Source organism: Zeus faber, assembly GCF_960531495.2.
Source record: "Zeus faber genome assembly, chromosome: 16".
Lineage (NCBI taxonomy): Eukaryota > Metazoa > Chordata > Actinopteri > Zeiformes > Zeidae > Zeus > Zeus faber.
The window spans coordinates 7,085,025-7,110,603 of NC_137202.1; the positions used below are offsets into that span (position 1 = coordinate 7,085,025).

General features: G+C 46.0%; 4 protein-coding genes across 4 annotated transcripts; 2 read left to right on the top strand and 2 right to left on the bottom strand.

Moving 5' to 3' along the window:
• Positions 1-236: 236 nt before the first annotated feature.
• fignl1 (fidgetin-like 1) lies at positions 237-3,433 on the bottom strand. Its single transcript, XM_080016762.1, has 2 exons — positions 3,311-3,433; positions 237-2,473 (listed from the first exon to the last, which is right to left on the bottom strand). The coding sequence occupies exon 2, from the start codon at positions 2,454-2,456 to the stop codon at positions 501-503; it is 1,956 nt and encodes a 651-aa protein (XP_079872888.1). The 5' UTR covers positions 2,457-2,473; positions 3,311-3,433; the 3' UTR covers positions 237-500.
• Positions 3,434-4,429: 996 nt separating this feature from the next.
• On the top strand, positions 4,430-10,416 carry ttl (tubulin tyrosine ligase). Its single transcript, XM_080016150.1, has 7 exons — positions 4,430-4,755; positions 5,360-5,438; positions 5,570-5,802; positions 6,127-6,262; positions 6,396-6,665; positions 6,956-7,099; positions 7,570-10,416. The coding sequence occupies exons 1-7, from the start codon at positions 4,587-4,589 to the stop codon at positions 7,766-7,768; spliced, it is 1,230 nt and encodes a 409-aa protein (XP_079872276.1). The 5' UTR covers positions 4,430-4,586; the 3' UTR covers positions 7,769-10,416.
• A 1,606-nt stretch (positions 10,417-12,022) lies between these two features.
• polr1b (RNA polymerase I subunit B) lies at positions 12,023-22,672 on the top strand. The gene is made up of 15 exons (XM_080017183.1): positions 12,023-12,206; positions 12,704-12,871; positions 13,175-13,321; positions 13,649-13,781; positions 13,916-14,052; positions 17,879-18,102; positions 18,235-18,406; positions 18,710-18,872; positions 19,230-19,511; positions 19,851-19,984; positions 20,075-20,245; positions 20,364-20,520; positions 20,645-20,841; positions 21,119-21,369; positions 21,544-22,672. Exons 1-15 carry the CDS (start codon positions 12,036-12,038, stop codon positions 22,418-22,420), a joined length of 3,384 nt encoding a protein of 1,127 aa, XP_079873309.1. The 5' UTR covers positions 12,023-12,035; the 3' UTR covers positions 22,421-22,672.
• On the bottom strand, positions 22,607-24,933 carry nanp (N-acetylneuraminic acid phosphatase). Its single transcript, XM_080017185.1, has 2 exons — positions 24,745-24,933; positions 22,607-23,454 (listed from the first exon to the last, which is right to left on the bottom strand). The coding sequence occupies exons 1-2, from the start codon at positions 24,841-24,843 to the stop codon at positions 22,825-22,827; spliced, it is 729 nt and encodes a 242-aa protein (XP_079873311.1). The 5' UTR covers positions 24,844-24,933; the 3' UTR covers positions 22,607-22,824.
• Positions 24,934-25,579: the final 646 nt, after the last annotated feature.

Below are 25,579 nucleotides of genomic sequence, written 5' to 3' on the forward strand. Positions count from 1 at the left end.
TCAGTGACACTAATTGAGAGTAAATGTAGGGAAACGTCTTAAGAAAGAGCTCACAGTGCCCTCTGTGGACTGGACAGGAAAGTGATACGGAGTGAATACACCAGTGCGCTTTGCATATACTCATTTCTAAGAGTTTTCATTCTGTGAGAAAAAGAAAAATGCTTCCCAACAGAGGTATTTCAAAATATATTTTATAAGAACGCTTTCAACTTCACAGCCTGTACATAGGGGCACCAACAGCCTTGAAATGAGCAAAAACAGATAATTGTATAACTTTGATTTTGTCAATTACCTAGTGAACCTGCTTGGCAATGAAATGACGATTATTAACAGGACTTAACACAGAGAACATTGCTATTGTGCTTCCTTTTGTCATTCATGTGTTTAAACAAATGTAATACAAGTACTTTTTTTTTTTAAACAATAAAAAAACCCCAAAAAAACAAAAACCTTTGAGATACAGGAATTAAAGAATTACAAAGAAACAACAGGTCCAATGTTCAACGCCCACAACCAAAGGTCTTGTTCCATTCCTCGTACAGCTCCAGGTCTTTGGAGGAGACACTGGGCCGCACGGTCTTCAGGGCGTCCTGGAAGTCTTGGTAGAGGATGGGGCGGACCTGATCTGGGGTGATGGTGGTAATGTCGCTCAGCTGGATGCTGCGTATCGGCCCCAGTGCCGCCTCGCGGCACAGTTGTGTCATGTCAGCGCCGGAGAAGCCGCCCGTCCCCGTGACCACACCCTCAAGCTCCTCTTCAGAAAGAAGGTTCTTCTCACGAGCCATGAGGCGGGTGACAATCTGCCGCCGGGCGGCTGCTTCAGGAAGCGGGATGTACAGCCTCTTTGCCAGGCGCCGGCGGGCGGCCTCGTCGATCTCCTGGGGTCGGTTGGTGGCACCCACCACCAGGATGCGGTCCTCGGCCGCTGTGGTCGCCCCATCCAGCTGGACGAGGAATTCTGTCTTAATGCGTCGTGACGAGTCATGCTCCCCATCTGTCCGCTGGGACAAGAGGGAATCGATCTCGTCAATGAAAATAACAGCTGGCTGGTGGCAACGAGCGATGGCAAACAGCACCCGCACCATCTTCTCCCCCTCGCCAACCCATTTGGATGTGAGCGATGAAGCACTGATGCTGAAAAAGGTGGCACCTGACTGGCAGGCGATGCACTTCCCTATCAGGGTTTTGCCTGTTCCCGGGGGCCCAAACAGGAGGATGCCTTTGGGTGGACCACGGAGGCCAGTGAAGATGTCTGGCCGCAGCATGGGCCAGACCACAATCTCCTTTATAGTGGCCTTGGCAAACTCCAGGCCGGCTATGTCTTCCCAGGCAACAGGAGGCCCGTGGTCCATGATCTCACTCATGATGAGCTCGATGATCTTGGGCTCAAAGTTTTTTAGTCGCTCGTCCAGGATCTGAGGTTCCTGAGCAGAGGAGCTGTGACTTGGCCAGCCCTCTTCCTCTTCCTGCCTCGGTAGCGGTGACACAAACTTGGAGAAGGTCCCTCTGGACCTGTTGGCACCAAGGGATTTCTTCATGGCTGCGGCCAATCCAGGGGTCTGACCTCTCTGGGGTTGGTGAGAATGTTTCTTCTGCTGGTCAACAATGAACTGCTCCCGGGCCGTTTTAAAGTTGCCCCCTGATCTTGACTCAGAGCCTCTCTGACCCCCATGCATTCCCCGGCCTCCATCACGGGTGCCTTCTCCATTTGGGCTGTAGAAATTCTTTCGTTTAGATGAGTTAGAGGTGGGGAAGAAAGCCGTCTGCTGGTTGTGTGTGGTACCGACAGGCCCCGGGTTTCCCTGGGGAGGACCTGTAGTGGTGTGACTAAACAAATGCTGAGAGCGTGCAGTGGGGCGGCTGAATGAATAGGAGTTAGTGGAAACACCCTCAAAGCCATTTGTGCTTTCAGTGGCACCACCCAGTGGACTGCTGATGGCGCCGGTACCCTCTGTTTTGGGCAATGGGGGTCCTGTGGATTTGAATAATGGAGGCTCTGCCTTGACTCCAGTGAAGGGAACAGAAAGGAAGCTGCTTCTGCTCTCTTGTCCAACAGATATGTTAACATCTGCTGGGGCCACCAGGGAACCTGCTCCCCCTGTCCCTGCCTGAATCATCTTCTGCACGCAGGGCAGCTCCAACACACTTTCCATGGTCAGGGACGACTGCCATTTGTCGCTGTGGTTCCTCTGACTGCGGGCCAGGTGCAACGCGCTCTCCGCATAGTTATTCAGACCTGTGCGCGGGTCGTCCGAGTCTAGCACTGCGGCGTAGCGCTCCGAGTAAGTCCTGAGCAGGCTGGCCGTGCCGGCCTGAGAGAGCTGGGAGCTTGCCCATGCATACTGAATGGAGAGGATGTGTGCCCGATAGGCGTCTGCCGTCTGTTCAGGTGTGCAGGTGCCAGATGAAATGTCAAAGGACCTCCGCTGCCACTCGCCCAGGTGTGCGTCACTCATGCCTGGCCTGCTCCAGCCTGCTCAAGGAGAATGGACAGTGGTCATTAAAAATGCATGACCCAAGAAAGAGCCAGGGCAGACGTTATAAACAATATCATCCATTGAAACAGAAAAAGTTGCATCTGCAAAAAACAATTACCTCCTTGATACTACAGGGCATGAGAATGAGCAAATGGAATGTCTTTAGCCGGTGCCTGCAGGTACCAGAGAGTAAAATGTAATTCATTTGAAGGCCTTTTTAAGTCCTAGATTTTTACCAAATCTAGGAATGCTTTTTGTATTGGGTAGAAAGGGACTGCTATGAACATGATTATTATATTAATTGAACTGTTATTTTCCACACAGAATTCCAAACAGGTAAGTAAAGGGATCTTCTTGGATTTCTCTCGACATGTAAGTATAATGAGAGTTTGGTTTATCTAAATAGCAGGTAGGTATGAAGGTAATTATCAGGTTGAGAAGTATGCTTAGGGTTTTATAACATCATCCATGTTGACTCTGGTTTCTTTATGTAATTTTGACAACAATAAATATACGGTTTAAGAAATTCAGACTACATGTTTTTATTGAAATGAAGACCTCCTAACTTCTATTCAAGTCTTTAAGACTTAAGGCCCCGCAGACACGCTGTTCTTCAACTTTCACCTCAAGTACAAACATTATTTGTTTGTCGTGGTTATGACTTTTTGTCGCTGCGTTCATAACTTAACCACAAGAGAGCTAGACTAATGTTCACAAGACACATTTCTAGTTAGATGTGCATTATTATGGTAAACAAACGCCGTTCAAAACAATTAAACTTCCCGCCGGCTGCGAGGTGCAGGCCCAGTTCATTTAAAACACTGTTCACTTACGATTGGAAGAACCTCAGCGTGTACGGACCTTCGGACCTGACATGACTTTTTCGCAATTACAGGGTTGACGACTGAGCGAAATGCCAATTTTAAAAATCACAAACATTAGAAATACGAACACAGAGACCCCCCGCACCAGAAACGAGTCCGAGGCGCCACAGCCCACAGCGTCTGAATGACGTCTGGGGGGAGGGACGGCGGACGCTCGGTTTAGCCTCCTGGTTCGCCCTGCCTGCGGTGTTTGGGGGTTGCTTTTAGGATTGATCTTTTAAACGGGAAAGCTAAAAACGTGAAATTGCTCTTCTATATAGCGCGCTATGTATGCATGCATGTGTCATTTGGGCGCGATCGCGTATTAGTACAAATCAAAATATGCTGCGTTTATTTTGCGTCACGTTTTAACCGTGGTCTGTGACAACGTGAACGCGAGATGTCTACACTGCCATCTTGTGGCCATATTGCCTCATGACCCGAAGTCGGCTGGGCGCGTTGCATCTTGGGATATGAAGTCCTCTGCGATCATTTACGCTCTTATCTAAATAACTCCTTAAAGTAATGACAACCTTTTTAACATTTTAATGTGTGAATAAATTATATATCTAATATTATTCTTGCGTAAAATATAGTTGACATTTCGTAAGAACGCCGTTTTGGCCGACGATTCGAAATATAGCTGTAAGGCTTAAACTACACTTCCCAGACGCTGTCCACTTTTGTGGCGAGGATGCCGGATGGGGACGCCAGACGCCGCCGAGCTCAAGAGGATGGGAGACGTGCCCACGTCCGGCAGGGGAAGAATAACACGGATTCCGTTCTCAAACCCTCGTCAAAGTGCCTCGCCGGCTGTCGCTGGCTCCCCGTTTACCGTGTCAGCGTCGGTCCCCTAGGCTCGCTGCTCGGAAAGTTCCCGGGGCTGCCTGCGGCGGCGGTCAGTTAGCAAAGCCGGGAAGAGGATCCTCTGCCCGGACGCTACCGAGAGCAGTCACACCCCGGTTTGCGGACGCCCCCCACCCCCCCCCCCCCCCGACAGAAAGTATGGCTGTAATGCGAGATAAAGTGGACCGCCTCGCTTCGTATTAGGCTGTGCCCAGAACTCTGCGGTGGGTGCGTTTACGGCCATTCCGATCGGAGATGTCCGACTTACCACCATGTTGCAAACAGAGATAACCCTCGCCAGCCCGCCCGCTGCAGTGCCGCCCAGCTGAGAAACCGCCGCAAACAACTGAGTTTATATCATTTGTAGTTTACGTCCTCGACCGCTTTGCCCCGCGGCGCCATGAACGTCCCAGTGTATACCTTTGTCACGCGTGACGACAACAGCACCGTTTATGCCGAAGTTGCCAAAATCCTCCTTTCCTCCGGACAGTGGAAGAGGCTGAAGCGAGACAACCCCAGATTCAACCTGATGCTGGGGGAACGGAACAGATTGCCCTTCGGACGGCTAGGTAAAAAACGAGTCCGTTTTAAAGTGGGAATCCCTCAGTTTTATTTTGCTGAAAAAAAAAAAAAAATGCTCAATATGCCGCTTCCATTGTTGGTGGCGGGGTCCGCCTTTATCGGCAGGAACGCAATAGGGGAACTGCAGCCGTGGTGAATTTGATAAAGCAGCCTTGTTCGCACTGGTCAATAAACTCACAACATGAATGAGCATTCACGAACAAGGATCAGCAACCTCGGCTGATTACAATGTCCTCACCACCTCAAGTGACCAAGGAAAACCAAACAAATGAATCCACCACAACAAGGCGAACTTTCAAGATAGGAGAGTCACCGTCTTACAGCGTAGACGAGGGTAAAGCTAAAAAAAAGGTTGAGTTTTGGATGGAATCATGGGATATGTAATGTAATCCACCTAAGACGGGTGTTCTTATGGATCGCCATTTTAATATTATGATGAGTGACGGGTAACATTCTATCTCTGCTTGTGGAAATGTATTTAATCTAGGGATGAGACGGTGGTATGAATATTGAGATGCATGTCACCACAAAGATGATGCCTTGGAACAGTCTGTGGTTCGATGATGTCAGTGATTCCGTTTGCCTTTACAGGTCACGAACCCGGACTGGTGCAATTGGTGAATTACTACAGAGGTGCGGATAAGCTCTGCAGAAAAGCCTCCCTCGTCAAGTATGTATCTTGTCTTAAAAAATGAAAAATCGCCTTTATGTTGTTTGCCTCTTCTTTATTTTTTTTCTGAGTAAATTATTCATTAGACATACCATTAGCTGACCAGTTTCCTTCTGTCACATCCAATGTAGGCTTATAAAGACAAGCCCGGAGCTCTCAGGCTCCTGCAACTGGTTTCCAGAGTCCTACATCATCTATCCCACCAACCTCAACACCCCGGTAGCCCCAGCCAAGAACGGCATAAGCCACCTGAGGAGCAACCCTAAGACAGACGAGCGAGAGGTTTTCTTGGCCTCCTATCTTGCTAAGAAGGACAGTGGGGAGGGAACAGTGTGGATAGCAAAGTCGTCTTCTGGAGCAAAAGGTAAACCTTGCAATGTAATTTGACGTACGCGATAATGTCATGTGTCAAGAGTCGACCTGCTACCAGTCATAGGTCCATTGTCTTTCGAACATGTTTTTATTATTTATTATTTTTAAGTGAGGTGTGTGGAAAAATTACCTTCATTTTGGAATACCGATTTATGCTATCTCCATCTAGGAATGTTGACAGATATTAAATGTATGCCAAGCACATGATGGAAAGACTTTTTTATTTTTATTTATTTATTTTTTTTAATTATTTTTTTTTCTCAAGGAAGAGAGATATGTTGTTTTGAGTTTTGACATTTTTTCCTAATTCACAAAGGGGCTGGAATTTTGATATCCCATGATGCAAATCAGTTGCTGGAGTACATTGATAATCAGGGGCAGGTCCATGTTATTCAGAAGTATCTCGAGAGACCACTATTGCTGGAGCCCGGTCATCGCAAGTTTGACATCAGGCAAGTCTTCGCCCTTTGGCCTCTATATGCTGTATATACTAGTATATCACAAACAAGCAGAGTAGTCCAAAGAGATATTCCAAATCCTGACGGTCCAGCTCGTTTTCATGTGCTCTGGTCTGTGATTTGTCAGGAGCTGGGTGCTGGTGGACCACCAGTACAACATCTACTTGTACCGGGAGGGCGTGCTGCGTACGTCCTCGGAGCCCTACAACAGCTCTGACCTCAATGACATGACGAGCCACTTGACCAACCACTGCATCCAGAAGGAGCACTCCCAGAACTTTGGACGCTACGAGGAGGGCAACGAGATGTTCTTCGAAGAGTTCCGCAAGTACCTGCTGACCACCCACAATGTCACCATGGAGACGGCCATCTTACCTCAGATCAAGCAAATCATCAAGTATGCGTCCTTTTGTTTTGGTTGTGATAGGCTTGGGCAGATGTGCGATTAAATGGTCTATCAGCGATCGACTCCATCGATCTCGTTTGACATTGATGACCCCCACCCCGCCCCAATAAAATCGTATATGGCGATCGCCCAAGCCTAGCGTGTGATGTTTCCAGTCGTTGTTCTAGATGAAATCATTTAGTATGCGATGTGTTGTCTTTACTTCAGTGTTTTTCTAGTTTATTTTAACCGCAGCGAGAAGTCAGACATCCTCACCGATTGCTCTGCTGTGGCCCTTCCAGGAGCTGCCTGTCGTGTATCGAACCTGCCATCAGCACCAAGCACTTGTCCTATCAGAGCTTCCAGCTCTTCGGCTTCGACTTCATGGTGGACGAGAGCTTCAGGGTGTGGCTGATCGAGATCAATGGAGCTCCAGCTTGCGCACAGTCAGTGCTTTTACCTTCCGCTGTTGATCCGTTTATTCTTTATTGTCTATGTCCTTCTTCTTGTCTGTCTGCCTGTCTGTCCGTCTGTCTGTCGGTCTGGCTTTATTTAAAATAAAAATTTGATGTTGTCAGACTACAATCTGATCACAATATCCACATAAATTATGAGTAAAGCGCTCTCTACTACTAAATGACATTTTAAACAAAAAACTGAAGAGCTTCTCTCGCACCCAGCGCCATTTTTACCAGCAATTATTTCTAATATTTTGCGAAAACATGAAATTCAAACACAGATCCGGCCGCAGAGTTCACGCTCAAGTTTCAAATCTGGACGGCGGGTCTGTGTTCTGATCTGACGCAGCCAATCGCGCTTTTTATTTCCCTTTTTTTTCCGGGTTTTATTAGGTTGTTTCAACCACTGTAGAAAAACAAAAAATCCCAATCTCTCACTTTTCTCTTTCCTGCTCCAGGAAACTGTATCCGGAGCTCTGCCAGGGTATTGTGGATGTCGCCATTTCCACCGTCTTCGCCCTCAACAGCTGTGGCGACTCTGCTGCTTGCTCCTCCCCTTACTCCTCCTCGCCCTCCTTCTCCTCCATCACCACTGCTTCCTGCTCCTCCCCCAAACCGAGAGGCCCCCTCCACGTGGGGCCATTCACCCGTCTGTAAGAACACAAAACACCTGCTCTTCGTGCTCCATCCACCCATCTCTTCCTATCCCTTCAAAAGGCTGTAGGTCCCAGTCCTAAGTGCCCCTCGCCTGTCGAGCACGGGGGAATGCTGCCCTGCAACGCTGAATACGTTCTCCGCTCCTAGAGCCGCTCTGTGTGTGTGAACTGGTGTGAACGTGGATGTAGATTGTAGGGATGCTCATTTAGATACTTTTTTCTGACCGATAGCCGACCCTCGTTAACCGATCATTAACCGTTATCAGACAAGATTATAGTGTATTATTTAGAGTGGACGAATGTCTGGGGTGTGCTGTATCGTTCACGACAATACCCGGTATAATTTTTAATATGATAAAAAATTCACATCGTGATAATGACAATATTCCGACTTGTTGACAAGGTTAGGAATGGGCATGAGTACTCGATCTGGACCTCAGTATTTATGCAACGTATAGTCATCGCATTTTTACTAGATGTTGCACACAATTTTAATTGGGTAAAAAACGATTGCATAACTTTAAATAATATATAATCCAGTCACACACCATTTATTCATTTTAAGCGGTTTATTATAAATGTAGCGTTTTCATTTCATAACTTTGTTTAGTTCGTAGACATCTTAGCTTACCGTGGCCGGCACTTCCAGGTTAGGGAAAGGCTGCGTAAGCTGAGTGGTTGTACGTCCCCCCCCATTGTTGTATTTAAGAAAGTGACTGTATAGCCTATTTTTATGTTACCATGCAACAACCTTTTTTTTTTTTTTAATATAAAAAAATATATGATAATAAATTAAAAAAAAAAAGATTTTAACTGATAGTATTAATCCGTCAAAATTCCTATTGTCGGTTAACGGTTAAACGGTTAATTATTAACATCCCTAGTAGATGGTGAACGTTAGTTGAGTTGAGGATGGAGGCGCGTCTGATGTTTCCCACGATGCTCTAGGTCTAAGAACTGCAGTGCCTTACACGTCCCACCCATGCACCCTGATGACAGTCAGTTCAGCTTGCTCCTCTACCACCGTGATGCTGCTCCATTGGCCTCAGTGCTGCTTTTTGGGGCGAATAAGTGTGTCGGTGTGCGGTTTACTGTCGTTCTTCTTAGGTTATGAATTTGTGAAATCCGTGCAAGTTGAAGAGGAAGGAATACCTTGATGCTTTGGAGTTTTACAAGATTATGCATCAATTGGAAACGGTTTTGGTTTTCTTGCAGCTATCTGTGCCCACTGGCTTCAAGTTGAGTTGCAAAAATAAGCCATTTTTCGGAATACTTCAAAAGGCACATCCATTACCTGTATAGAATAGTCAGAATACAAAATGTTGAAGTGTCATACATTGCTTTAAAGGTTATTATGATAGTACTCTACTAACTAGAACTAATTATGTTATTCTGTTGGGGAAATAAAAGTTAATCCTTCTTATAGCTTTACAGATGGCGTTCTGTTAGTGTATTATTTTGGAAAAGAGCATGGTTGTGTGTAAGCATGTAGCAGGTTTTTTTGTGACTCATGTAAATGTATACTGCAAGTCCCCAACTCCCAATTCCACTCATCCACACACACTTTTATTTTTTCCTTGTCTTTACCAAAGATAAACTGCGACAGGTTTTTTTTTTTTAGTAAGAGCACCTATCTGATGGTCAATCTGTGAGACATGACTCATATCTCATCACTGCCTCCTCAATATGAGAGTGGTCACCTCCGCGAACACCGTTCCACAAATTCTCCTCAGTTATTGTGCCGTGTTGCCACTAAGTGGGTGCACACCATTTTGTATTCAGTGATGTCATCTTCTTTTTTTCTTATGTTTTTATTGGATTTTCTTTTTTACTTCAGGCAATTTTTTGTCTTCAGTTAAATGTGTGTTCATTGTGTAGATTAGTTATCTTTTTTATTTTATTCTAAATCTTACGTGTCATGTTTGATTGACATAGTTTATTATCTTTATTATTTGAGTTTAACTATTTGTTAAAAGGGTCATGTGTAGGTTTCTCTTTAGACCTTCCAATAGCTTGAAGGTTTTGATACATGCATGTTTGGGTAGTTGATTTCTCGTTCTCTCTCTTTCTTGTTGTAAATTCACTGTTGTCTCCAGCATGAACATACGATGCATAGGTCCTTTCTCTAGGAGCATAGTATTACAGTCACTACATGACCCCCTGCACCCAAAATCACAATGTAATTTAAAGTGTTTTCGCATTTCTCTACTGTAAACACAGTTTTAGTACACTTTTTTTAAGCTCAATTTTATTTGGTGAGGCCGTGCCTCTAATGCATTAAGCAAGAGCAATTAAGGGACACATTTTATTTATATTTTTAATTTCCTCTGTTTTTGTGTTTAGAAAAAAAGAAAGTCATTTGAGCAATGAAAAAAAGAACGCCAGTCGCTGTGACAACAACAAATCTCTGTTCTATGTGAAAGTGGAAAGGTTCTGGAAAGTTAAGCGTAAAAATAACATGATTGTATTGAAGGATAAATCCAGGTCTGTGAAATTGAAAAGAGCTCTTGTGTAGCTGAAGCAATGCCAGCATGTGTAGCCTGGGAAAAAAAAATCCTGTTTGGAATTGAAAATTGTTATTTGTGTCATAGCTTTGTGCACAAATGGGCTGCACATGTTTAATGTTGCTGTTTATGTTAAAATATTAAAAGTCAGTGTCTTGAAATAGTTTTTTGTGGGTGGGTGGGGGGGTGTTCTTTCCATCAAAGGGAAGGGGTGCCTTAGAGGAAATTGCCTGTTGATTATCCTAAAAAAGACGCAATTGACCTCCTGCATTTAAAGGCACCTTCATTTATTTGATTGATTGTATGGAATGAATTTGCCTCATCAACCAGACTTTTCGACCGTTTAATGTTAAACAATGTCAGTATTATTTCCTCTCATACAGATTCTTTGCACATTATTCCTCTCTTATGCTTCAGTGCCGATGTTGACAATAAATCCCATATCCCTCTTTTTTACCAAAGATACTGATGTTTATTTCCCCAAGTTGATTTGAGTGATTTTGAACTTTTCATGTAGATGCTAGTGATTAGAGTTACACCATTAGCTGGTCTAGCAGAAGGAATCCTGAGTCAGAATAAGCACCTTTTGCTGTGTTTTTTATTTGATGTTCTAGCAAACTCTTGCATGAAAATCTTCCTGTCCTTATCAGAGATGCTGTTACATACATAATAAAATTGTCATCCATCCGTCATCTCTCTTGTTTTCCGGATGTTCGTATTTGTACCACACACCTGTTATTTTTGTATGTTTAAGTCTGCATGAAAGATATATACATACTTTTGTACATGGAGGTAACATAAAGAAGGCTGGAGTTGCATACTAGGATGCCTAGTACTAGGGGGGACGGTAGCTCAGGAGGTAGAGCTGGTGGTCTAGTGATCTAAAGGTTGCTGGTTCGATCCCAGGCTCCTCCTGCTAGCACGCTGTAATGTCCTTGAGCAAGACACTTAACCCCTCATTGCTCCTGATGGCTGCGTCCGTCGGTGTTTGAATAATTGTAAGTCGCTTTGGATAAAAGCGTCTGCTAAATGACTAAATGTAAATGTAAATGCCTCGGACCCTGCACAGTCTGGCAAGGCTTACAAAGTGGTCAACATGAAATTTGTGTTACTAATTTTCAATAGTTTGTAAATGTTATGGTGATAAGAACAATATTTGTCTTTATTATGACCTCAGAAACCGATTTGATTTCCCATAGAAATCTAATTTAGAATTGAATGAGGTGAACATAGAAGTAGTAGTAGTAGTAGTAGTAATAATCATTAACTTAATTTGTAAGGCATCTTTGATATACAACATGCAACTCAAAAGTACTTTACATACATAGTGGAAGGCAATCAAATAGTAATTTAAAACAAAAAGCAAGCAGACAAAAGGCATGCGATACAAATAAATAAATATACTCAATTTCAGATTTGGGTCATACATTTAGACAGCTTGAAGGATAATGATCATTACTCAGTGAGTAGTTATCAATTATTACTTCTCTTGATTTATTCGTCTCAAATGAAAGTCTTGAACGACCACCAGCAATCCTCAAAATAATTCTTCCTGTAGTTTAATTTAGCTCCCTTTTCAATAATACTAGCGAACATCACAGAACAAACGTCAAAAATGAAAATTGATTAGGATCCCTGCGCGCACACTTCCCACCAGCGGGCGGCGCCAAGTCGTCGTTCAGAGGAAGTCAGCGGTTGTACTTCCGGGGTCACCGCGTCCACACGTGGGTAAACAAGCCGCGCACCTCCGCGCTGGTCGGAGCAATGGATTCCTCCGCGATGTGGGGCGACTTGCCGAAAGGTCCGAGTCTAAAGCACCTGGCGCACGGGGGGCGGCTGAACGAGCGCCAGCACGCCGCCACGCAGAACCTGACCAAGGCGCACATCGAGTCCTTCGACCAGGCGATGACCGACGGACTGAGCCGCGCGGTGCAGGTCGGTGGGTCCTGCTCGGGCTGTGGAATGGTTGCGCTTCAATGCGTTATTTACAACTACATACACGTGGTGGGAAGTAACCGAGTCCATCTTTCAGACTTTTACTCCACTAAATTTCAAAACAAATATATTTATTTATATGTAACTGTACCCTTCTATTAATCCTATTAGATCTAATATTTCAAACAGCCCGATTACTCTGGTTAAAATAATAATAATAATAATAATATGGATTTAAGTATATCAAAATCAGGAGACTGGATTCTGCTGTCGTTAATGCAATGTCACGTCTATTTCCCCCCTAAATTTCAAAATAAAAATATATATATATTTATATCTAACTGTGCCCTTCTATTAATCTTATTAAATCTAATATTTCTAACAGCCGGGTTACTCTGGTTAAAATAATAATAATAATAATAATATGGATTTATGTATATCAAAATCGGGGACCGGATTCTGCCGCCGTTAATGCAATGTCACGTCCATTTTCCCAGGCTGTCCCGCCGTTGGAATTTGCCTACAAGAATCAGAGAATCGCCCTCGCCTTCGTCGACGCCACCATCACGAAACCGATGGTTCCAAAGAACGCCGTCTGCAAGGAACTGAGGGTTTTCCCGGCAGAGTGCAGGGGAAGAAGATGCACCTACAAAGGAAAGCTTGTGGTAGGTTTCAGGTGATTTTCCTTGCTCGTCCACCACTCAATGGATTATTAATCACATGGAAAGTTGAAAACTATTGGGGGGGGGGGGGGGTGCTTCTGACAGTAATAAAAACACATTTTCTTGCAAAGGTCCCAGATGACCCTTACACACAGGACATAGCCTTCATTTCTGTGTTTGGTTTCTTAACGGGGTACGCAGATAATGACACATTTCCTCCTCCTGCACGGCGAACAAGTGTGTTTGATTGGATCCAAGTGTGTCTTTGTTTTGGCATCTAATGCATCCTGCCGTGTGACTCCTCAGGCGGATGTCACCTGGTCAGTCGATGGCGTTCCAAGGGGCATCATCAAACAGAGCATCGGTCACATCCCCATCATGGTGAAGTCCAAGCTGTGCCACTTGAATGGCATGTCCCCAGCGCAGCTCGTCAAACACCACGAAGAGGCTGAGGTAAGACATGGAGGCGGAGATGGACATGGATACATGTGGAACAACTGCCAGATCTGACAGAATGAGAATTTGTCGATACAGAGGCGTATGTTTTACGATGCATTTTTTAAGGTTTATTGCCAACATTATTCAACGTTTATTTGCTATTGTTTTTGTGGTCAATTAATCGGCTTATATTTAATGTTTATTAGGTTTATTGTACATGACCACATTTTTATTCTTTATTTGTTTATCTTTAGGTTCATAAAGTGTCTATCTGCAGTATTTCAATCAAATCTCCTCCGTGTGTTGTGCTTATATTTCCTCCCTCCCGCTCCACCTGTATAGGAAATGGGTGGTTATTTCATCGTCAATGGGATGGAGAAGGTGATCCGTCTGTTGATCATGCCGAGAAGGAACTACCCAATGGTCCTGTGCAGGCCCAAGTGGAAAAACAGAGGCCAGGGATATACTCAATATGGTAAGCAGACCAGCTTGGAGAGTGTCTGTTGTGAATATTTAGGCTTAATTGGTAGTCACGTGCGAGTTTCTGGATTGTCATACAGACTGGAATAGAGGTTAAAGTATATTGTTGTTTTTTTTTATCCCCCGCAGGTATCACGCTGCAAAGTGTGAAGGAGGAGCATTCAGCCAGCACCATGAACCTACATTACCTGGAAAATGGGACGATGATGTTGAACTTCATTTACCAGAAAGAGCTGTTCTTTTTACCGCTGGGCTTTCTTCTCAAGGTAAGTTGGTTTGTCGGGTGGTTAAGTGACAATGGTTGCAGCAGAGGCATTTAAAGCATAGCCCTCTAGTCCAGTTATTCCCAACCTGGGGTGCCTGGCTGCCACAAAGGGGCGCCAGAGAACATGGTGGGGGTTGCGAAGCCTGGGGACGATTTGAGGCATGATTCCTAATAGTCAAATATTGGTTAAAAAATCTACATAACAAGATCCATGACTATGTTGTGATCTATTGTATGCCCTAAAAACATTTGCGGTTATCATGAAAAAAGAACCAATTCAGACCAAAATGACCACCATTAATTCACTATCTCAACCATGCGCATCTCAGCCACCATAGTCGACGCTACTCGCACTGATACATTGATCATCTTGCTCCAGTGGCACCTGTCAAGGGGTGGGATGTATTAGGCAGCAAGTGAACAGTCAGTTCTTGAAGTCGATGTGTTGGAAGCAGGAAAAATGGGCAAGCGTAAGGATCTGAGCGACTTTGCAGGCATGCAAACTTTTCAACTTTCAGCGAGATTCGCCGTGTTGAAACCAAAATCGGCAACCTACGTGATTTGTGGAGAGGGGGGGGTTTCAATCCATCTGTATGCAGATCTCTCAAAATGCGCGGGCGTCTAGTGGGCCCAGCTGTCACCTGGCTTCAAGAAAAACAAGGAGGGCACGGACATGGACATACAAGCTGTGTCCCATTTCAGGGGTTGCAGCCTTGTAGGCTGCATTTTGAGACCGAATGCGTCACACCGGCGTGAAGAACTGCTGTCTCATTCCGGAGGCTCCTTCGCTGTTGTGAACAATTGGAGATAACACGTGTTTAGCTCTAAAGCGCCTCCATGTCACGTGGAAAGTGATGATGACAATGTAGGTAAAAGTTTTTTTGATTAGTATAATTCCATTGTGTTCAGTAAAGTGACTCAACATCAACTTGGTGAGAGGGACCCTCTCCGTTGACACAGACCCTCAGGGTGAATTAGGCACATCGAATTTTGCGTAGGGCCCCACGGAGGTCAGGACCGGCTCTGTTGGCAACTGACCACTACGTCCACTGCACACTTAATTCACACCACGCAACTCAACGACATGCACTGAGTTGGCGGTGTGTGCTGGCAGGCGCCCACACAATTTCCCGGAATTGTCTAGTTTAGCAATATTGTTCTTGGAGAGTATTAAGTTTGTAATTAGTTATGTACCTAGTGGGGCTTCCTTTTGCACTTAATAAATTCATAATTTGTACTCCAAATTGTAATTTTGCTCAGTCTTGTAGTTCTTTTAACTTGTGATCAAGTCAACCCTAAAGTAATCCTCAAAGTAATAGAAAATGAGCATTTAGTAACTTACTTTTCAAAAAGGAAACGCCCCCAGACCATAACCCCGGAACCCCCTAATGCAGGGGTCAGGAACCTTTTTGGCTGGGAGAACCATAAAAGCCAAATATTTCAAAATGTATTTCCTTGTGAGCCATATAAAAGTTAATAAAATTGAATGCAACTTAATGTGTGAGTTTTTTCAAGTAAGGCATACATTCTTAACCTATAACACATCTCTGAGTACTTAGAAAAGTGCTATATATATAATAAATTACTCTTTATTGTTCTTAATAATATTGTTTTTATACTGTAGCTAACCAATAATAAATGAAATACCTTTTACCATTAATAGGACTTCTGGTGCTGCGTGGTTTTGCTGATGGCCTTGTAGTCTGGCTCATACGTTGTGAGGTTAAGCTTCATGCTGCGTTGAGGCTTCCATCACTTCAACATGAGCGTAGGTTGCTCTTAATGTTTCTCAGATGCCAGAAAGACTGCTCACATGCGTATGTAGAGCCAAACATGGTCAGTATGGCAATACTCACACGCTGCATTGTGTGGTATGTGACGGGAAGCTCGTTCCAAGTTTTAAGAATCAGCTGGTCTTCAGGTTGAAGTTCAAGAGATTATTTGTCACATACATATTGAAGTTTTTTCCATTTCTGTCCACTTGTGTTCACTCGCCAGCTCTGCTCGCTGTCGCACAAGTCTTTCCAACTCTCCATTCAGACCTGAACTTACTTACCCACATGTCTGAAGCCTTCAGCTCAGCAACTTCCAGCCCAAAGTCTCTGATGCAGACCCCGGGGATGCATGTCACGTCGGCTTTGTCCACTGCACACTCGTGTGTATGAGTGTTGAATTTAAAAAGAATAGAGCGCTCACGAAATTCTCTAAAACACGCTTTGAATGACTACAGGAGATCGGACGTAAAGCCAGCTAGCTGCTGGAGATCAAAATGTTGAGTGGGGTCACTTGCTAAGCACGCATCTCTCCCGCATCTCTCATGCACTCCCGTCTCCCTCCCTAAACCCTCACCTGTGGGCAGAGACTCCCACAAGTGGCGCCTGAGCAGAGACCCGGGGGGGGCAGGGCACCGAGTAAAAGGCGCCTTGGAGTCTTTCTGTCGTCCGCAGCCTGTGCTTGACTACGCCCCTTTGTCCATCACATTTATATTTTGAATTTTATTTTCAAAATTGTAATTTCTCTTACCTGTTTTACTTTAAAATGACACAGAATAATTATTTATTACTTGTTAATTGTGATGAAAAATCTTAGCTCAAAATTGTCTGCGAGCCATATACTGCGAGCCATAGGTTCCCGACCGCTGCCCTAGTGGGTCTGTGTTTTTCTCACGCATCCTTCTCACCTTTTTCACCCCTCAACAGTTTGCATGCCTGCTTTGACAAGGACCAAATAGTGATGGCTAGATGACTGGGTCAGCGCATCTCCAAAACGGCAGGTCTTTAGGGGTGTTCCCGGTATGCAGTGGTTAGTACCTACCAAAAGTGATCCAAGGAAGGACAACCAGCGACAGGGTCGTGGGCGCCCATGGGCTCATTGATGCACGTGAGGAGCGAAGTCTAGCTCGTTTGGTCCGATTCCACAGAAGAGCTACTGTCCAACAAACTGCTGAAAAAGTTAATGCTGCTATGATAGAAAAGTGTCAGAACACACAGTGCATCACAGCTTGCTACCCCTGTCCACCGCCCAAAGCACCTGCAATGGGTAGGTGAGCAACAGAACTGGATCATGGAGCAATGAAAAAGAAGGTGTCCTGGTCTGATGAATCACATTTACTTCTACATCATGTGGATGGCTGAGTGTGTGCGTTGTTTACCTGGGGAAGAGATGGCATCAGGATGCATTATTGGAAGAAGTTAAGCCGGCGGAGGCAGTGTGATGCTCTGAGCAATGTTCTGCTGGAAAACCTTGGGTCCTGGCATTCATGTGGATGTTACTTTGACACGTACCACCTTCCTAAACATTGTTGCAGACCAACTACATCCCTTCATGACAACCGTATTCCCTGATGGCAGTGGCCTCTTTCAGCAGGATAATGCTTCCTGACACACTGCAAAAACTGTTCAGGAATGGTTTGAAGAACATGACAAAGAGTTCATGGTGTTGACTTGGCCTCCAAATACCCCAGATCTCAATCCGATCGAGCATCTGTGGGATGTGCTGGAACAACAAGCCCGATCCATGGGGGCCCCACCTCGCAACTTACAGGACTTAAAGGATGTGCTGACAACGTCTTGGTGCCAAATACCACAGGACACCCTCAGAGGTCTTGTGGAGTCCATGCCTCAATGGGTCAGAGCTGTTTCTCTGTCCTTTCTTGGATTACCATCTATGATCCAAATGCACTGTACCCGATTGAGATGCACAAATGTCATGGCTTCATTTCTTATCTCAAAGTGACAATTTAAAAAATGGGAAATGACAATTCGATAAAACGTGTCTTTAAAATATAAAAATTTTGAATCCTATTTAATTGATTTTTTTTTTTGCAGGCCATGGTTGACTTCTCAGACTTCCAAATATACCAAGAGCTCATCAAGGGCCAAGAGAACAATCCTTTCTACAAGAGCTGTGTGTCGGCGATGCTGCGACTCGTCATGGAGCAGGGCTGCAACACCCGCAGCCAAGTGCTCAACTACCTCGGAGAGCGCTTCCGGGTCAAGGTCCGCCTGCCTGAGTGGTACACCAATTGCCAAGCTGCTGAGTACCTGCTTGAGTAAGTTCTTGGCAGCGCTCGTGGCAGAAAATAAATGCATGAGCTCATCTGGTTGAACGCAGTTTCGGTACATCAGAGGTAAAGTAGCCGCTAATCGCTTCCTTTTTTTTTTTCCCCCCCCTGTTCCACTAGCGAGTGCCTCTGTATCCACCTCAAGACTAACCTGGAGAAGTTCTACCTGCTGTGCCTGATGACCAGGAAGCTGTTTAGGTTTGCCAAGCAAGAGTGCATGGAGGACAACCCAGACAGTCTGATGTGCCAGGAGGTTCTCACTCCTGGCCAGCTCTACCTCCGGTTTCTCAAGGCACGTCACGCTTTTTATGTATTTTTAATTCTTGTTACATACGGCATCCATGCAATGCTGATCACCAGGCAACCTCCATACGCTGTTGTTACATGAATTAGATCTTTTTGGTTGGTTAACTTTGAAAAAGGGAATACATTTTTTTTTTTTTTTTTGACATAGGCCCTTTTAAGGTTTTTAGTTGTTTTGTTCACCTTTGTTCATGTACCAACCAGCACATTCGATGTCGGTGTACCTTATAAGTCATAATCAACTAAGCAATTAAATGTGTGTTCTTGTTTTGTTCCTGCCTTGTCCTAACAGGAAAGAATGTATGCTTGGTTAATTTCTGTGATGATGCAAATGAACAAGAGACGGATAGACACAATCGATTCCATGAACTTAATGAAGGTATTCAACGCTGCCGTCGACCAGACCAGATCTTTTGAATACCTTCTTGCCACGGGGACTCTGGTGTCCAAGTCGGGTATGTGGTTGCAAAGGTGCTTCTCTGCCCTGTTCACACCAGGCATTAAAATACGTCTCATCATATGAAAGCATGGGAGAATGGCAAAGTGGATCAATGTGGATGGAGCACAAACAAGACAAGATTTTTAATTTTCTATTTGGTCCAAAGGGAAGCTTGATGTTTAATATCGCCACCAGGCGATTTTTTATTTTATTTTTTATTTTGAGCGTACGTGGGTATTTGCATTTTGAGCAGGGGAAGCCAATTCAAAAGTCGAGACGCGTTCTGATGCCATGTATGAACAGTGATCTGGATCTAGACGCAATCCGGTGGGAGTTTGTTCCTAACCAGGCGCTATTCCTCCCCAATCCTCAGGCCTAGGCTTACTGCAATACACGGGCCTGTGCGTGGTGGCGGACAAGCTCAACTTCATCCGCTACCTGTCCCACTTCCGCTGTGTGCACAGAGGGGCGGCGTTCGCCAAGATGAGAACCACCACCGTGCGCAAGCTGCTGCCGGAGTCCTGGGGCTTCTTGTGTCCTGTCCACACACCCGATGGAGAGCCCTGCGGCCTCATGAACCATATGACCGCCAGCTGTGAGATTGTGTCCCAGTCTTGGCTAACCACATCTCTGCCCGCCCTGCTCTGCTCCCTAGGTTAGCAGGGTCCTTCCAAGAGTACTCTGCGACGGTGGCTTGTGTGTGTGCGCAGGGGTACAGGGCCGCGTCTCATTTAGATATTCGATACTGGTAGAGATTAATTCTAAATTGATTGACTCCCTCTCTAGGGTGCAAAATGTTCTTATTTTATATGGTGTGAATTGTATAGAATTATACTGAATTAAGGTCATTGTTTCAAAATGGAAACGTTGCCAAAGTGTGCTCAGTAAAATTAAAATCAACATTAATAATGAATGAATAATGTTTGAACTTGGGGGGCAAGTTCAAAGCGGTTGTTTGGGTGAAAATGCATTCTGTCCTGCTCCCTTGAACAAGGTGTGACTGCAGTGGATGGAACGCCTGGTAAAGCCTACTCAGACTGCTACCCAGTCATCCTGGACGGCGCCATGGTTGGCTGGGTGGAGGATGAGCTTGCCCCCTTCGTGGTTGACTCACTGCGCAGGTTCAAGGTATGCCAGGCAAACACGTTGAACGGATGAATGTGCCGTTGGTGTCCGCCTCCTTCCGAAATGCCCGCATTCATCAACTTTTACGCACAGGTTTTGAAGGAGAAGAAGATCCCGCCTTGGATGGAGGTCGTGCTGGTCCCCAACACGGGCAAGGCCAGCATGTACCCGTGCCTGTACCTCTTCACCACACCCTATCGCATGGTGCGGCCCGTCCGCAACCTCGCCCTGGGGAAGGAAGAGTTGATTGGCACCTTCGAACAGGTGCGTGGAAACTTGGTGGGAAAACATGGTGTCATTGTTCCGCAATTGAGTTGGACCTCATATCAAAAACGCGCCGCTGTGGAGGCTGATCTGTCATTTTTTTTGCACCTCGCCGCAGCTTTACGCCAATGTGGCCGTCATGGAAGACGAAATTGAGCCCGGTGTGACCACCCACCAGGAACTTTTCCCCCACAGTATGCTGAGTGTGGTGGCTAATTTCATTCCTTACTCTGACCACAACCAGAGTCCTAGGAATATGTACCAGTGTCAGATGGGTACGTATCACACTAGACTGAAATAAATACCACATTTAAAGTCCTCCAGAAATTGTCTATTGCTCCTGCACTGATGCATAAGTATATACTAATGCCAGAGTATGAACTGCTGCCATCTCCACAGGGAAGCAGACGATGGGCTTCCCCCTCCACGCCTTCAAGGACCGTACGGACAACAAGCTGTATCGCATCCAGACTCCTCAGAGCCCGCTGGTCAGGCCCTACATGTACGACCACTACAAGCTCGACGAATACCCCATCGGCACCAATGCCATCGTGGCAGTCATATCCTACTCGGGCTATGACATGGAGGACGCAATGGTGAGACATTAGGGTTTTGTGTTGTCAACTCACCCCAATGTGGAGAAAGTCAATGAGAATTTTACTACAGAAGATATGTGAATAAATTGGGTCTGGTGTATTTCTTTTAATTTCTTTGAGATTTTTATGAAACTAGTGTATATATATATTTTTTTATAAATAAAACATCCATCAATGCATAATTCAATAGACCAAAGTGTTTGTCTATTGAGCTACACGCTCTTTTGATCTGTGAAGCCTGAGGAAAATAGCCCAATCGTTTTTTCCATTTCTACAGATTGTGAACAAGTCGTCATGGGAGAGGGGCTTCGCCCACGGCTGTATCTACAAGACCGACGTGGTGGACCTCAGCGTGAAGGATAATGGAGAGGACAACTTGGTGTTTCGTGCTGAACCAGGTGACCCCGTGGTGGGCAACAAGCTGGACGCCGACGGACTTCCCTTCATCGGGGCGAAGCTTAACTATGGAGATCCCTATTACAGCTATGTCAACATCAACACCGGTCAGAGTCATGTCAGTTTCTACAAGTAAGGCGCTCTAAAGATTCATTAACTTGTGGCCCCTAATTTAATGAAGGAAAAAAAAATTGTGCTCAATAATTGTTTATTTCCATATCTTTAACATATGGAGATTGAAGTCATTAAAATGGTTGTTCACTGAGGATGATGTAATGTCTTAACCCTCCCCCCCTCTATTGGCAGGTCCAAAGAGGGCAGTGTGGTCGACAACATAAAGATCTGCAGCAATGAAAATGGATCTGGCTACCTTAAGCGCATCTGCATCACAGTGCGAGTGCCACGCAACCCCACCATTGGTGACAAGTTTGCCAGTCGCCACGGGCAGAAGGGCATCCTGAGCCGCCTGTGGCCCACCGAGGACATGCCCTTCACAGAGAGCGGCATGACGCCCGACATTCTGTTCAACCCCCACGGCTTCCCCTCTCGCATGACCATCGGAATGCTGATCGAGAGCATGGCCGGGAAGTCGGGCGCGCTGCACGGCCTGAGCCACGACGCCACGCCCTTCATCTTCTCCGAGAAGAACTCTGCGCTGGAGCACTTTGGCAAGATGCTGCAGGCGACGGGCTACAACTACTACGGCACCGAGCGGCTCTACAGCGGGATGAGCGGCCTGGAGCTGGAAGCCGACATCTTCATCGGCGTGGTCTACTACCAGCGGCTGCGTCACATGGTCTCCGACAAGTTCCAGGTGAGGACTACGGGGGCGCGGGACAAGATAACCAACCAGCCGGTCGGAGGGCGAAACATCCAGGGCGGCGTCCGTTTTGGAGAGATGGAGCGCGACGCCCTGCTCGCTCACGGCACCTCGTTCCTGCTGCACGACAGACTCTTCAACTGCTCAGATCGCTCTGTGGTCGAAGTGTGCGTCGACTGTGGCAGCCTGCTCTCCCCGCTGCTGGAGAAACCCACCTGGTCGACCCTCCGCCACAGCAAAACCTTCTGCGCCATCTGCGGCAAAAGTGACTCCATCGACACCATAAGCATGCCTCATGTCTTCCGCTACTTTGCAGTCGAGCTCGCGGCAATGAATATCAAGGTCAAATTGCAAGTGAAGTGAATGATGACATTGAGAGAAAGTATGTAAATTGTCACATGGAGCCGTATCAGGCTGCGTTGCCTTTCAGTGACAAGCTGTCATTATGTATTTGAAATATTTGTACTAGTTTCTCCACTAAAGCTTTACGAGCAGTGGTGTAAACAGAACATATGGAACTTTATTGGAAACAAAGGCAAGCGGTTGGACTCATTGTAAATCAGAATTTATGGCTGTTTAAATAAGGAATATAAAACTTATAGTAACTCTTTTCAATGTTGGTCTTTGTGTGTGTTAATAAGAAGAAAGTGAAACCTGTTCAAGCCTCAGTCACCCTTTCCCTGCATCGTAGCTTGAAATGATGCACAAATAATGACTCAAATTGGAAAGATTTTATACACATGGCCTATTTCCATATTTAGTCGAATCTAATCAAGTCCCTTGAGAATGGCTGGTAGGTCCAGCACAGTTGGAATGGTGTAGTCTGGTTTCACCGAACCAGTTTGAGAAACTCCAAAGTTGTTGATCCAAACCGTGGCACGTACACCAGCATTGAAGCCGCCTTGAATGTCCGTATCGAGGGAATCGCCAACCATCACGCAGTCCTCAGCCTCCACCCCCAGCAGGGAGAAACAGTGCGTGTAGATCGAGGGGTGGGGCTTCTGCTCGGCGTGCTCTCCCCCGACCACGACGGCGTCGAAGAGCTCCTCGCACCGCGCCGCCGCCACCTTCTCCCTCTGCGTCTGGCTTTCCCCGTTGGTGAGCAGCAGCAGCTTGTACCCGCCCCGCAGCTCCTCCAGCAGGGCGCGTATTTCGGGGGTGAAGCCAATGAGGTCCAAGCGGCTGCGCTTCCAGAGGCGGTAGCACTCGGCGGCCAGGGCGGGCTTCTCACACGCCACCACCTCCCGGATGCTCTCCTCCCAGTGACGCGCTCGGACGTCGTCGATCGCCGCCGCGGGGTCAGGGGTCTCCAGCAGGAGCTTCTCTTGGAACTTGTCGCAGACGCTGCCGGCCGCCTCGTCGTCGAGATCCAGCGTCGCTTTTAGGAGTTTGTTGACCTGCGGAATTCAAAACGGCGGCGGGACGTTACGTTTTGGGTGCGTTCCGATCCACGGGGTTCCTATGAAGGGTCCCTACGTTCCCTTACGTCCGACCTGCCACAGTGCACCGCCACCACCCCCATTCGGAGCGGCCTACACGGTCATCCAGCGTAGACACCAGACACGATGTAAACATAACTGCTCCATTGCCTTGTGTAGGGCGGGTAAATTAAGAGAATAACACCATCTATAATAAACGGCGGATGACTAACTGGAATGTAGACTGAATAAATGTGACTGGTTTATAACTTGGAGCTCTCCCATCCCGTAATTTAGGAAATAACGGTTGTCTTGCGTAAATAATCCAAAGTGGGTAGCGCTGCGCACCCACACTGTGTCTGCGATCCTCCATGAACTCAGACCAAAAACAAGACTCGCAGTGCATTGTGGGTATGCTCAGGCGAACACCTGGAAGTGCACTTCTACAGACGCTTCCGGAAGGGGCGTCCCCTCACCGGAAGAGGCAAACAGCTGAGCAGCCTCGTTCAAGTCCATGAGAAAAAAATAAATAAAATAAAAAAAAACGTCCGTTTTCCTACTTGTTGGACTGGAGGCTTTGTTCACGACCGGGCTCTTCTGTCATCAAGTATCCGTCGTATATGGGTGTGAATTTTATTTATTTTATTTTTTTTTTAAATCGGATGCAAAGCTTTTAAAACCCGATACGACTCACAAAGTCGCGTAATTTAACGTCAAATGTGGGAGTTGTTTAGCATTACCTCTGTGCATTTAAATTTTTTTAATATATCAGATTAAAAAAAACGTCATTTACGGGCTTCAGTTAAAAAAAAAAACCGGCAGCTCCGCAATCGTGGGTGTACGGTGGGAATCGTGATGTCGTCACAATGCGACCCCCCCCCCCGGGCAATCGGCATAATGTTTCCCTGAATCTCGCGACTTTTTGTCGTGACGCAGTCGAATAAAAACGTAACCTTGTTGCAGCGTTTATTGAATAAAACACACACACACACACACACGGAATGCATGGTGTAGTGGAGTAGAGTTTATTTTTGTTGACATGGGACTTCTATAGCGTTACCCCCTCTTCCGGTATCCGCAAACGCGATTTTAAAAGGCAACCATGACCCGTCCTGTGACGAACTTAAAAGATCTAACGTGGTTTATGTCTTTTATAAAACACGAATTACCGCCGGCTTTCCGCGTGACACGCGGGGGGGCGGTTGATTTGCCGAGCACAGCGTGGACGTTAGACGACCAGCGGCGGTTGCTCACGGCGGCTCCGCTCACCTTTCGGATTGCCGCTCGGCCTGCGTGTGCCGTTCCGACCAACGTGTTGTCCAGATCCAGCAGCACGGCCCTCGCGGCCCCCGCGGCCCTGCGGTCCATCGCGTCGCGACTCCGACCGGATCCGGCGGAGCGAGCGACTGCGCGGGTCACCCCCCCGCGAGGTTCCACCGGGAGTTGTAGTCCTTCGTATCCGCGCGTTGCCTCGTCGTCGCGTCCACTGGGTGGCGCAGGCGCGGCGGGGACGGACGCGTCCGGGCTCGTCGACGTCGCCGCCTTCCTCCAGGATGGCGTCGATCCGCTTTTTTTTTTTTCCTCGAAACCCTTCCTGCTTCCTTTCGAAGAAGGGGCAGAGACGGCCCCGAGTCTGCGCCTCTCTTCGCCGAAAGAAAGACGCCGAAGAATCTCAGCGTTGACGGCAGCTCGCATCAAAACAAGCAGGTCGTTAAAAAAAAAAAAATAGAAAACGCAATAATAAAAATAATAATAAACGACCAAAAAAACCCAAAAACCCTTTGCAACCAAGATTCAAGATTCAAGATTTTTTATTTGTCACATACATATACATACTTTCATACATATATGCAGTGAAATGTAATGCAACGCACCCGGTGATAGCACACAATAAGTCCTAGGAAAAAGTACAAAAATAAAATAAAATAAAAAGTAGAAAATTCCTTTCTAATAGACCGACTAACTGACTCCTAAAACGTAATACAGTAAGTGGAATACTTATAGAATAAGATAAAAAAATATATAGAATAAAATACAATAAAAATAAATTGAAATAAAATGGAATATATAGAAGGAATATGCCTATGTATATACAGATATGTGC